Source organism: Clinocottus analis, unplaced genomic scaffold (genome assembly GCF_023055335.1).
Source record: "Clinocottus analis isolate CAN_PGR_092001 unplaced genomic scaffold, fCliAna1.0.p SCAF_24, whole genome shotgun sequence".
NCBI classification, from domain to species: domain Eukaryota; kingdom Metazoa; phylum Chordata; class Actinopteri; order Perciformes; family Cottidae; genus Clinocottus; species Clinocottus analis.
The window spans coordinates 9,281,209-9,295,901 of NW_027175976.1; the positions used below are offsets into that span (position 1 = coordinate 9,281,209).

The 14,693-nt window shown below is 39.7% G+C and overlaps 1 protein-coding gene across 1 annotated transcript in view; it reads left to right on the forward strand.

Moving 5' to 3' along the window:
• Positions 1-2,723: 2,723 nt before the first annotated feature.
• pudp (pseudouridine 5'-phosphatase) overlaps positions 2,724-14,693 on the forward strand; it is a 43,179-nt gene continuing 31,209 nt past the window's right edge. The window contains exons 1-3 of the mRNA XM_068590699.1: positions 2,724-2,805; positions 3,323-3,541; positions 5,864-6,093. Coding sequence (XP_068446800.1) covers positions 2,736-2,805; positions 3,323-3,541; positions 5,864-6,093 — 519 coding nt within the window. The 5' untranslated portion in view covers positions 2,724-2,735. The remainder of the gene's footprint in view (positions 2,806-3,322; positions 3,542-5,863; positions 6,094-14,693) is intronic.

The window sequence follows — 14,693 nt, forward strand, 5'->3', positions numbered from 1 at the left end:
TGTGAACACAGAGTCCACTTCCTCTCAGCCAACCAGAGTCTTGCACTCTGACCTGCAAATCCGCCCATCAACTGCAGCTTGATCCGGGATGCCACGATCAAGCCAGTTCTCTGTGAAGATGTGGACACTGCAGTGATTGACCTCACATTGCAGGGTAAGCATGAAGATTCATATCATCCATCTTATTTTCCTCTAACCAGAGCTAGGGGTAGGCTGGTGAAAAAGCCTTAAGTTCTAGCTGGGTTAGCTTTCAATTCAATTCAGTTTATTTTGTATAGCCCAAAATCACAAATACAAGATTTGCCTCGGAGGGCTTTACAATCTGTATACATGACATCCTTGTCCCAGAACCTCACATCGTATCAGGAAAAACTCCCCCAAATAAAGATAGTAAAACCCTTTCAAAGGGAAAAGGGGAAGAAACCTGAGGGAGAGCAACAGAGGAGGATCCTTCTCCCAGGAGAGGACAGAAGCAATAGGTATCATGTGACCAGAATGATGAACGTAACAGAGTTGCAGTATATTACATGAATATGACAAAAACATTCATATAATGAGCGGTAGGCATGGACCACGATCCAGATAGTCACAATCCATCGTAGCATGCAGAACCAGCTGCAGACAGCCATCATCCATGGTGGGAGGGGCAGGTCCAACTCCAGACAGCCAGGATCCATGGAAACTTGAGGCAAGAAAGCACAGAGGCTCCCGGAAAGGAGTAGAGTTAGTAATGTGCATTGAAAGACAATAACTTATCCAGAAGGAGAGAAGAAAGGAGAGGGGAGATGAGAAAAGAAAAGAAAGAAGAAGAGGAAAGGGAGCTCAGTGTATCCTAAGATGCCCCCAGCAGTCTACGCCTATAGCAGCATATCTAGGGGCTGGAGCAGGGCTAACCTGAGCCAGCCCTGCTTTGGTCTGACGAGGTGTTCAAAAGATGTCTTTGGCTGTAATTGTCTCAAGGTCCACTGGCCTTTATCCGATCCCCAATCACCTGCAGTATTTTAACATATCTCGGTCGTAGGGTAGTATTTTAACACTGGAAACCTCTACACCTCACAGAGTGGGAGGAACAAAGAGTTCATGAGGGTCCACTCAACAATATTTTGCACATAATACATAGTATGCATGTTAGTACATAGGAAATATGAAAAAGGAACTTTGGGTTTAAAAGGTTAAAATTAGTGAACCAATTAGTGTTTTGATTAATTCTACATCAAATTAAGTAAACTGTGTCTTATATCAAAGATGAACTACACTGACTGTTGACGTCTGAATTGTAACGAAACAATGCTCATATCCAGATCTGTGTAATAATTAGGCAGCAAACAAAAGGATATGAGCATCTCACTGTCTAATTGTAGCAGTGTCTCTGCAAGCACTCCAGAGGGAGATGTGAAAACTAACCGTGATTCTTGCTGTGATTTTACCACTCCCCTATTTATATCTACAGACGCACTGTTTCAGTCAGACAGCAAAGAGTCGCTCCAGGCTAGCTCCATAGCAATATCCTGCTACTTCTTGAAGACTGTCATCTTTTTGTTGTGCTGATTTGTGGGACTGAAAGAATCATCATTCTTCTGCATTCATGATCATGCTGGAACTAAATAATAATACTCCATTTTTGTTGTTGTATCATAATTACAGAAAGCAATTTTTCAGGAGAAAATTGTAGATTTTCCGAAATGATATGGTTCATGGTCCCACTCAGTGTTCCTTGCTCAGTCTGGGCAATTCCCTAAACTAGACAAAGCTTCCATTTCTCTCTCTCGCAGACCACCCAATTAGACCTCAAATGCATAATCTTATTAGATTGTCCAGATTACAGGTTACTCTGATTCCCCCTGACATTTCACACTAACAAGACAAACTCTGTTAACTTGGAGCTTCCAATTATTCAGAAAAATATGTCACTACTACTAACAATGCAGTGAACAGCCTTTTGTCAGTAATTTACAGCGGCCCATCTCTGTGACACACCAAAGAATGGAGATGTTAGATGTACACTGAATTTTATTTCATAAAAAAATGTATTATTCTGCATAATGTATAGACGGGTCCTGTCCTGAAACCTGTATGTCTTGGAAACTAGTTACGGGATGTAACTAAATCCGTGACTATGTAGACTATGACTTTATTAAAGAAAGGGTTAGCGTTTAATAGAAGGAGAGTCAAATAAAAAATATGCAATCATGGGAGATTTAAGATGCAGTGTTGCTACTTCACCCAGGTTTGTTTAAGGTGGCGTTGGTCATATATTTTCTCATTATGACTGTCATGTCTTTTTGACTGTCCTTGCGGGAAGGATAACTGAGGCTTAATTATAACCCCATTGATTTTTAGATGGAGATTAAAATCTTCATGAAGACATTTGGCTTGTGATGTTACATTTTAGAATTTGCAAAGCAAACTGGTATAAATCCTACGGAATGGATGTTTTTACCTGGAAAAAACAGATAGGACGCTAGAATTCAGTCAGGACTTCATTTCCCAGTGAACACTGCGCGGGAACAGCTAAAAGCATTCCCTGAGCAGGGCAGGTTGAAGCTCAATTTCAAACTAAACATTTTTTCCCCGGTTGTGTTTTGTGAAGAACGTATGAAAACGTAATTCCAACCTCATATCGGAACATTACACGCACACGTAGTCATGTGTATGCCTGTCAACATATATCGGGTTACTTTTTTGTTGCCCCCCTCCTCTACTCTTCAACGCGGAACTAAGCACACGAGTCAAACATGTCTGCTTCTGGGAGCGCCTACAAACCCGTGAGCCATGTCATTTTCGATATGGATGGACTTTTATTAGGTGTTGAAACGGGCTACGTGTGTTATATCTTGTGGCGGTGTTTATAATTTCACACGAGGTGGCTGCACCTCCGCTAAAGCTCCGTAGAAGCATACAGTTATTCACTCAACTCAAGTCTGTTATCGTGCGGAGCTTCCATGCCGAACTGCTTAGAAAAAAGCATGAAGACTATGATTTCTTTGCACACGGCCAAACACAACGAATGATATTGAACATAATGACTAAATGTGCCTTAAAATATACCTGCGGGGAAATTCGGCTATTTAATATATCTTTGTGCGGAAAGAAAAGTATTACATACTGAACTTTTGTCTTAGTAGGAAATAACCTGATTTTTAAGAGACTCGAAGTGTTTCCTTTAAAAGGTGCAGTTTGAGGTCACCGCTAACAGTCTGTGGCACAATTCATTTGTATCTATTTTAGAAAATGAACAGTGTCCCAACTGTTATTCACCAGCAAACGTAAATGACACGTGGTTGAAAGGGTAATTGTTTTTTTTTGTATTCTCTCATTTCAGACACAGAGCGACTGTACACTGTCTCCTTCCAGGAAATCTGTGACCGCTTCGGAAAGCAGTACACATGGGACCTGAAGGCGTCAGTGATGGGGAAAAAGGCTCTAGATGGTGCCCAAATGATTCGGGACGCGCTGGAGCTTCCCATTACCGCAGAGGAACTCCTCACTGAAACCAGACTGATACAAGACAGGATCTTCCCCTCTGCCAAACTCTTGCCCGGTATGCCTCATTTACCACATAAACCTCTTTAAAATATTTTAGGCCCCTACTGAAATACACAACAGGGAAACGCTGCTGATTTGTTTTTAAGCTCAACAGTGGCCGATAATGAGCTCTCGCGTGGGCTGCTGTCACTTCTATTCCTCCTCATGCTACTGCTTCTATTGTATGCAACTGTGCTTCAGTATTTTTTTTTTACCTGGTATTGGACAGGTCTACGCGGGTTCCGGGCTCAAGGTTTCATTTATTGTAATGTATTGAATGTAGTTGTAGTCCCATTTTGCTACATAAGAATAAAAAAAAGAAGCAAAAACTATCTAATATGTTGCAGTGGAATAGACTTAGATCAGAGCTGGATTACATTAACTATTATTTTTAATTCTCCTAAAGCTGCAGTTAAACAATTTTCTTGAAAAAGTTTAAATTAACTACCAATGACCAAGTAGTAGTAGTAGTGACAGCTTGGTTTTGTCAGTTGAAGTTTAAATTTATATTAAGTCATGTCATCATTTATGAGGGAGGGTTCTCTTAATCCAGTTTGCCATGTTACTTCTTCTATTCTATTATGAACACTAGAATTAGTTTAGAATGAAAGCATTCTAAACTATTAGTTTAGAATCAAGCTAATAAATAAGTCCATTCACTATTGGAATACTTTTCTGTGTACTTTTATATTCAGGTGCACACAATGTGTGCATGTTTTAATACTGACCCCAGTGCCATATGGAAACTAAAATGGAAAAGTAACATTGTGTGTGATATTGTCAATGACATTGAAAAGTAATATTGCACATACTATTTCTTTTTGTAGATATGTCAGTAATAGTGGGAGAAAGTTATGAAGAGAAACTAATAGAACTTGTCCACCAAGTTAACAATATTGCTCACACAGCTGACAGTAAAGTTACGACCTGGCTTTTATTACTTTCATATTGCTTTGGCTTTGTCTTGGTCTCCTTTAAGTTACTGATGGCACATTTGAATTTAAGAGGACATTTCATGGCTGTATTTGGAATGGGACGGCCCTGTCAACCCATTGTAACATGTTTAGTCTTGATATGTGGACTAAATTTTATTTTGAATTGTGGTGCAGCTGCATTATAGAAAAGCAAAGTTTGTTGGATAAGAGAAGTGTTCAGCGTCCATGTTCTCTTCACCTCACAGGAACGTGAAAGGAGTGAGTTTTTATTACACTTTTATTGTCGTTGTCCTTGAAACTGGAGATAGACATTCTCCCTCTGCTCTCTGGTTACCATTAGATTCAAAATAAAATAAAGACATCTTCATGAATTCACCAAGACCTTGCAGTTCCCGTCAGGGATTTCATGTGTCGCATGATGTGAAAAAAACAAATTTATTTGACCAAATCCTATAGCTCTACTTTAAAAACTTTTTTAATTATGATTTTTTTATATATTGGAAGTTTGTGTCACGTCTCATCAATGCAAATATTTTTTTGCTGAATGTTTTACAGTAATCCAATAAATAATAATAATTAGAACAAACAAGGAACCTTTAGCTTTCAAAAAGGAATATCTACTAGTTTTCACTTTTTTTGATTCAAATTTGGACTCTTTGTCATATTAATATATTTCTGTCATATTTAGAAGTTATTTAGTCCTGCATAAACATTAAGTGCCAAAGATCCCCAAAAAATTGAAAACTTAAAAAAAAAAAAATTCACTGATATTTCCACCCCAATTATTATTTTAATTTTCTTAAAACTTTGTTAATATTCATTGCATATATATTTAGGTTGAAGATGTTTTATTATTCAATTTTAATTAAAAAAAATAAAAATCTTTTGAAAGTAGCTAATGTTTCGTACTGGCTGTAGTGTTACGATCAGTGGTTACCTGTTGATACTGATTTTCATTGGGTCCAGGAAATGTGCAAGTTACAATTTGTAATTCCTGTCGTATGTGTCTAAATTTTAAAGCAAATTTAAGCCAATTTATGATTTTGGGCGATATAAATTGAATTGAATCTTGTTCGGCGTGTCTGCACAAAATATTACTCTTAGTTCCTGAGCTCAAAACACATATTATTTTGCTATTCCATACTTTTCTTTTTAAATTTCTGACGTCATCAAGTAGTAGCATTAGAAAATAACAACCTGACTTAATTCCAGCTGAAACAGGCCCCATAAATGTTGTTTTGAGATTTACTTTCAAGACAATCCATAAGATGAACTCTTCGTGAGTTAATATGGACTAGCCTTGTGAACATGGATTCTTAGCCTTGTGAACATGGATTCTTAGCCTTGTGTCGTCATGTATTGGTCTAACCTTGAGTCTCAACTTGCAATTTGTCAACCACTAGGTGTGGAGAAACTGGTGCACCATCTCCAGAAGCACAATATCCCTATCGCAGTGGCCACCAGCTCCGCCGGCGCAACGTTCAAGTTGAAGACGAGCCAACACAAAGACTTCTTCGGCCGGTTCAACCACGTTGTTCTCGGCGATGATCCCGAGGTGAAGAACAGCAAACCCCAACCCGACTCCTTTCTAGTCTGTGCCAGCAGATTCAACCCTCCAGCTTCTCCAGCAAAGGTGCGTTATCTAGGATACACATCTACCCCATTTTAAGTCTTGTTTGTTTCTCTACGTGTCGGCTTTGCTTGGTAAATCCACTTTGCCAGACTTCTTTGAAGCGTAGTGATGTGTAAATGCTGTAAAATGCCATTGGAGTCGGTGGAATGCTGTGACTGGAGGTATCTAGATGCAGATGTGGTCGAGACAGTTCGAAGTGAGGTGAAAATATTTACGCTTGAAACCTTTTAGGAAAGTGTGATTGCATCAAGTTTTACAACACATTGTCATTAGCGGTTTGTGGCTGTTATCTAAATAATTCCAGGGGGGAAATTCCCGCTTAGTGTGTCTGAATGTTAGCCTGAGGCTTTTACTAGCAGTGCCTCACATTTTTGATCAGTGTGCATAATGAAATGTGACTGCATCAGAAAATAGTGTCCCATTTGTCCATGTTCAGACACCACTATTTGTTCTTTCCCACCTAGAGTGTTGACAGTAGCAAAGAAATACAAACTGCCTCCCACAAAGAAGTGAGAGAATATTTGACTTTATATCTGTGGTCTCTCTGGCAACTTGTACCTTTCATACTGTACTGTAAAGGCATCACAGACCAGACCAGATCAGCTACGATTTACAAAGACCGTCATGCTCAGTCAAACAGTGACTGAAGGTTTTTTTTAAATATTCTTAATGACTTTTTTATGGGTGATTGTTTTTTGTACTCTTTGTTTATAGTTGTATATAAATTGCCAGTTTTTCCAATGTTTTTCAATGTTAACAAAAAAAAAATGCTAGCAGGGCTAGAAATGTGCATACTTGTCTAACACCCTGTCTAGACTGCAAGTGGATCGGACATGTTTTTCACTCGCATGTCTCAAACAGCAAATTTTCTGTCACTATAATCTACGTAGATGTCTTCACAGGCTCTTTGCAGCCGCACGTCTCAGCTCCGGTTCACAGGTGTAACCGCGACTTGAAGCGTTTATTCAGGCGTTTAGTCTACTGAACAAACTGTTAACGCTGATAATGTGTCACTCAATTTAGTTTTTACGTGAGAAAGTAACCATTTAAATTCCGCATATGTAGACAGTTTATTCAAAAACTGTGGCTCTGTGGTTGATCCATAAATCAGAGGATCGGCAATTCAATCCTCAGCTCCGCTACTCCATGTTGACGTGTCCTTGGACAAGACACTTAACCCCACAGTTCTCCTGCAAGCTGTGTGTATGAATGGTTATTTACGGTCTTGATGGGCAGGAGGCACATAGCATGGTAACCTCTGCCATTAGGGTGTTACTGGGTAAATGATGTCATGTAGTGTTGAAGCGCTTGAGTGGTCGAAAGACTTAAAAAGTGCCGTACAAGTACAGTTCATTTACTAATAAATTGTTGGAATTGTTTTCGGAGATGTGAGAGCCTCTGGCTGCGTCGGTTTTGCAGGATAGATCTTTCACTTTATCAAGTGACCATTTAGATTCCCAATATGTGAGCAGTCCATCCAAATAAGTAGGCAAGCCTTTAATAGGCAGTATGCAGAACATACTGACGGAAGAGTAGTGAGCGGGGAGTCAGCAACGGCAGTATCAAACAGACAGCTTGTGCCAATCCCATTTCAAAGCTTTTCACCTATCCTTCAATTTGAAATGTCCCTCAAAGTTGTTGATGCAGTTTACGTCTAACAGACACAACAAACCATTTCATGACAGTATGGAAGTGCTAAATTGGATTCTGTTGTATTTATTGCTGTTTGGGAAACAAACATGTCTTCTTAGCACAAAACATCCATCCATCCATCAAATTACAGAAAACACAACAGTTTATATAACACAACACCAAAACATTTCACATGACCATTTCAAGTAACACAACAGAATAATATAATACTTATACATTCAGGAAAACAAACACAAAACAGAAAGCAAATTTCACAAAGTCAGTCATTCTTGTATCTGATAGGATAGAATTGTGTTTTCTATTTTGTTGCTTTTTTTAACTAGTCACTTTTGGGGTTTTCACAATCGGAAACTGTTTATTGTACATTACACTTACATATTTTGTTGTTTTGTCCAATGTTGTTGCGCTATAAAATCTTAACACCAGCTCGACCACATATTCTACCTTAAGAGGCTTTTAATGGCCAGTTTTTGTGAAAGGTGTTCATTCACCTCTGTTTACTACTGAGGTTGGTGGTACTATACTGGACAGTGTTATTTTAAAAATCATTTATTCTATTTTAAATAGTGCTGTCAAACAATTAAAATATTTAATCGCGATTAATTGCATTTATGTCATAGTTAACTCGGGATTAATCGTCCATTTTGTTCTTCTTTTTAATGCTCTTATCAACATGAAAAAGTGGATTGGCTTGCTTTATGCAAATGTTTTATTTGATTGAAAAACAACTGCCAAACAGGGCGGTACAAAATAAAATTATAAAGTGCACATTTCAGTAAAACAAGGGTTTACAAAAAAATATAAAGTGCACTTTGTGTTCGATGTCCCACTTTCAAGCTACTTTCATAAAGTGCCCTGCAACAGTGTTAGCGAAGTGCCTTTCTTCTGTCTTCATAACAGTCCAAGCATATTACTCAAGTTTCCACTGTGGCTCAAAGAAATGGGCTGTGACACCGAGGTAGTCGTGATTACTAAGGGACGTCCAGTAATCTAGTCAGCACAACTGCTTTTGTCTTCTCCAATGCCTGCTGTACCTTAGCCTTTTCAGTTTCGTGCAAGTTCTGAACCTGGCTCTCGAAGGCAATTCGTAGGTCCTGTCTTTGGATAGTCGTGCGATAGGTATTATATCAGCTAGACCCTCGTCCTCTACAACGTTAACAGGCTACACACAGTAGCATCCATTTAGCTATGGCTGCAATAAGTTTGTTCTTCGTTGTGGTGTCCATATGTTTCTGTTCGAAATCATCCATTCTTGTCTAGCTATGACGAGGGGGCGCAGAGTTAGCATCAGCTGTGTGCTTGGCCATCAAGTGGTATTTCAGACTGGATATTAGTGGCAACCGGCCAATAGAGGGCCTCGGGGCCACCCACCTTGAGCCACCAAAAAAAATTAATCTTTTTTTATTATTTATAAAAATAAAAATATTAATAAATAATAAAAATGGTCAATGTTAGTATTTTGAGCTATTAAATATACCTGATAATATATACAAAATGGGATATCTGCTCAAAATATCTGTTTTTCCTGCTCGTCCTCTCTACTCGTTCACCTCTCAGCTACTCCAGTGCACGTCTCTGCTGCTAGTGCACATCGTGGGGCCAGATCGATTTGGCCCAAAAAAGGCGGGTCTAAAAAGCAGTTTAGCCAATCACTGATCAAAGATATAAATGATAGATGATAGACATGGATTGATGGATAATTTATCCAATCAGCGCTAAAAAACACTTCACGAACTGGCGCGCGCCACCCACTTTAACAGCATGACAGTCGAGCAGAGTCCACCTGGTCCCAGATTAACCAAAAAACTATCTTGCTAGTGGATTATGACTTGCTTCTGTTCTAATGACGCCTTTCACACAGAGGATTACAGAAATGTGGTGAGTGAAATGCTGGCTTTGCAACTTATTTTTTACATGTGCAGTTGTATTTAATCCTACACAGCACTGCTGTTGCTGCTGCTGGTCAGACCGGCACAGCAGCTCTGTGTGTGTGTGTGTGTGTGTGTGTGTGTGTGTGTGTGTGTGTGTGCGCGCGCACGCGCTTTTAATGTTGTTGGATAGTTTTGTTTTTACTAAATGAGACTGGTCGTTTGGTGGTTATCTGGACAACATGCATTGTTGACGGGTTTATTCTGGTCAAGTCGGTCAGTCAGGATTGCGAGCGCTGCTCCACGGCACAATTGCTTCACGGCACAATTGCTTCACGGCACAATTGCTCCACGGCGTGGACGCGCCTTTTTCTCTTGTCAAAGTAGTCAAAATAGCTTTGCAGGTCGGTGTGACCTCCTCCATGCCCGTAAAAGTGAGATCGTGCTGCGTTTGCCCTGAAGCTGCAGTCTGGAGGTCCCTGAAGAGTCAAGACACATGTGGTACTGGCGGCGGGGGAGAAAGTGGGGGGTCGCGCAACGCTGCGGATGAAGTGGCTTCGTGGTTCAGACTCATTATTAACGCGTTAATATTGCGTTAACTTTTCAATCCATTTATGGCGTTTATTATTTGATCATGCGTTAACTGCATTTAAAAAAAAAAAAATTGGGGGCTTTTACTTTGAAGGTGATTAATTTATGTGCGCAGAGCACTTCTGTCGTCTCACCGGATGATTTGCCAACTTGAGCCTGACGTGAAAGCACGTATTGTTCTGTAGTTTCTGTTCTCAGCTGCCGCGAGTCGCTGAGTTGCCTCACAAAGCTTCACAGGCGCTCAGTCTGCCGGCAGGCTCGCACTGCAAGCCCAGCGTCCCGAGATTGAACATTGTTCGCGCATGCGCAAAGCTGCTGCTGATACCTGTTAGCTATCCTTCACATCTCCACCTCATTCAACTAGATGTTCAGTGCACTTCTTCAAGACGACACAGACTGGACTTTTCTCACTGAGGAAGAAAAACTGAACTGAAAACATGAAAAGTACTTATAGCTTTTGTATAAACTGAATAAATTGCTTGTCTTTAATATGCATCTTTAAGATAAGCAACACACTGAACATGGACAAAGTAAGGAGTGGTTTGTCCCCCACAGGGACCCTTACTACTGAAAAGTACCTGTCTTAGAAAAAATATTTATAAACTATATATGTATGTATGTTAACTTTCTGTTGCTCCAGAGTGCTGTTATGTTATTCTGATAACATTACTTACAAATAAAAGCGTGCAATACACTAGGTTTTACTTCATTATTGAATTTGGCACATAATGTGATTATTCGCAGAAAAATCACCCGAATAATTAGTTAATTTTTTTCAAATTTAGCCCTAATATATATATATATATATATATATATATATATATATATATATATATATATATATATATATATATATATAATTAATAACATGTCTTTATTATGTCACGTTAGCCGAGCTTCAAAGCCCAAACGGCGTGCCTATTGTTTTGCTTCTGGTTGAGCTACATCCAGCGTGGTGCTTGCGAGAAAAACATTGAAAAATTAAAATGCTAACGCCGTTAATGAAATTGACGGCCTTAAAATTGGTTTGCGTTAACGCCATTAATAACGTGCTAATATGACAGCACTAATTTTAAACCTGTCATGTTTTTAAATGGGATGGCCAAAGCAATATGAACACCTCTAATGCAGTCCTATTCCTCACCACATTAATACCTCTCAGGTAAGGTTTTAATGAGCAGGATGTCTCTGTAAAGGCCGAATTTATTTCATTATTACTGCTCTATCTGATAAAGTTGCATTTCAGTATCAGCATTGTTTTTAATTGACGTAAATCATTTATTAATTTCCTCTTGCTCCTATCCCGGGGGTATTTTGCAAGCTGGATAAAAATCCTAGATCAATGATAGAACACAGTAGCCTGTAGATAAAACGTTGAACCATATGTCAACAATGTGTCAAACAATAGGTCCTCTATCTAGTTTTACTTAACTGCCTGTTTTTCAGCCAATGTCTGTTTTTATTTAGAACTAATGTGTTTCATTTGAACTAATGCAGGCAGGGGCTGATGTCAGCCGCTCTCTGCACTGACAGGCATTTAAAAGTGAGGAGGGTTCACGGCTGTTTAAGATATATTTTCAGACTTTCTGGAAGCCTTTCGCAGTGAGTCTAAAGTCAGTCTAAAAAAGATGCCAAATATCTCTTAAAGACACCAAATAACAGTGGCAGGTCTGACCTATTTGTATGAAAAGTAGAAAAAAACCCTGCCATTGTTTATTGTTCAGTATACATCTTGCTAATGCATATGTAATTGAATATGCTTGGCTTTTGCTAATATTATTTCATTGTGTTTACATTTAATTGTTTGAAGATCCAGTGTCTCTAGGAATATGGTTCATGTGATGCATGCTGTCACCTAGCTATCATAATCTTAGCTCATGATTTACAGACCTTTTTTAAAGATTGATTGTAAGGACCTGGGGCCTGTCTCATGAATCTGGATTTCGGTTTAGCGAGGTAACTTCTTGAGTAACTCTGGGTTTTCCGTCTCACAAAGCTGGTTCACTTCTTAGCGGGTACGTTGGCCCGGTTACTTACACTGAACGCCTAACCTGCTCCCGAGCAGGTTAAGTTCCCGAATAAGGTCTCAGCGGGGATATAAGACGCCTACTGGTCAATCATTGTCCTGGAAAAATGGCCCGCCCATTTCTACAGAATCCCATTGAGGAAAGACACAGATAGTAAGAGCAGCGCTCTGCAGAGGACGCATGTTTCGTGACCGGCAAAACCCGTTGGAGTTGTTGTGTAGACTATGCATGTATATTGTTCACATCATACATGTTGGAGTTGTTGTGTAGACTATGCATGTATATTGTTCACATCATACATGTACCCTGGAAAATGTTATAATAAACTTACTGACCGCTTTGAACTATGTTCTTGTATTTCGTTTTAACTTGCTCTCATGTTCTTTTAGCTACACTGGGGTTGCAACTGAAATGAGGTTAAATTGTTAAAACGAAAAGATAATCAAAATAGGCACATACATTTTAGACAGTGATTTAATATTACAATCCCAGTAATTTACGCATTGACGGAGTCGCAGTTTTTTGCCACGATTCCTTGCGACTTCTGGCTGCTGCAGCAGTGTTGCTTTTTGCATGTATTCTTTCATTACGTTGCTCTTGGCGGCTTCTCCATGGTGCACGATTGGTTAAACGGAGTTAACTCCGCGCCTTTTACGTGCACAGATCTAGATGACACACTCCTGGGTTGACTTAACGAGTTGATAACCGACTTTGTGAGACCAAAAAGCGAGACCGTGGACATCTGGTTAAGTGCAGCTGGATAACTGAGGGAAACCCCGGGTATGTTAATTAGTGATGTGAAGACCAGATCATTTTACCAAATCGGTTCTTTGAATCTCGTTCATTAGAATGAACAAATCTTTTTTCGAATCAGGTGGGGGAGGTGGGATCAGGTGGCATAAAATTCCTGCATTAAAATAATGCATCGTGACAGTTTGGATTATTTGAAAAGGGTAATTTATTATCACACTACCATTTAATTATCACGGTAAACAATTACGCTGAAATGTAAGTAAAGTACAAAAAATGGGATGCAAACAAATATTTTCTGTTTCCTCTTCTGAGCCTATGCAGGTCACGTGAAAAATGATCCAAAGATCCATACCGAAGACCCAGTCAAAGTGAACGAATCATTACTGTTTAGCTGGCTGCCAGTGCTGAGCCTATGCCGATTCGTTCATCAGACGAACGAATCGTGACCGAGTCTTGGGTTCAATGATTCGTTCTTCTGCCGGATATGAGTCTCTGGCAGAAGAACGAATCATTGATTCAAAGACACGGTCAGGACTTCTGACCGTGTCTTCGTGTTCACCTCCGCTTTTGTTCATCTGCCGCATACGGGTCTTTGGATCCGTTTCCCACGTGACCTGCATAGGCTCAGTACTAGGAAAAGAAGTGATTGGTTCATTTCCTGACCCGGTCTTTGTATGAGTCTTTGGATCCTTTTTCACGTGACCCGCATTCAACAAATCATTTCTGTTTCCTTGGCTGAGCCGATTCAAGTCCCGGTGCGCGGCCACGAGAACACGAACAAATCTTTTTTTGAGAAGACTCATTACTCTTGAGTCCTTGTAAGGATTCGTTCATTTTGAATGAATAGTTCACGAACGATATATCACTAATGTTAATCCAGCTTCGTGAGACAGGCCTCTGAAGTGAAACTAGAGCATCAAAATCTGTTGCAGGAGATCGCTATTGTCGCTGATTGCGGAAATTACAGCTAAAATGCTGTGAAGGGACTTTAAAGCAGGGATGAATAAAGAAATGGTGACCATGATGTTGTGAAAGGCGCTGTGCTGGCAAAGTCATGGTAGCTGTAGTTTTTGGAAGCTAAGAAACTGGATGAATCTTCCATTGTCTTGCAATACTCTGGAACATACTTTACTTCTTCAGAAAGACCAGTCAAATAAATACTCAGCAACACTAATTTACAAAATCTGTAGGTTTTTAATAAAAAAAACTATTAAAAATGGAAAAAGAAAATGCATACCACAAGATGCACAGAATATACAGATATATTGATTCCTTCAACCATCGTCTTGAAAATGTCAGTTTAAAAGTTGAAGAAATCTTCAAATCCCTCCCAGACGGTGTCGTTCAGACCTGGGCATCTTACAGCTCTCCCTGTCCGACCCGTGTGAGGTCAATCAAACATGAAAAATAAATAAATAAGATGCACGCTATAGACTCACCGACAGGCAGTGTTGACTAATTGAGCCTGACGTGAAAGCACATATTGTTATCTAGCTTCTGTTCTCAACGAGCAACTTCGCGCCACAAAGCTTACAGACTGGCAGGCTACCTGCAGCCTCCGCGTCCAGATTGAAAGTTAATCGCTCATGCGCAAAGCTCCTGACTCTGATCCCCTATGGCAGAGCACATTAAGTCAGGATCACTTCTGGATCTTTACTCTTCTCTCAAAGAGGATAATTTTCCTCACATCACAAGATGTTCAGTGCAC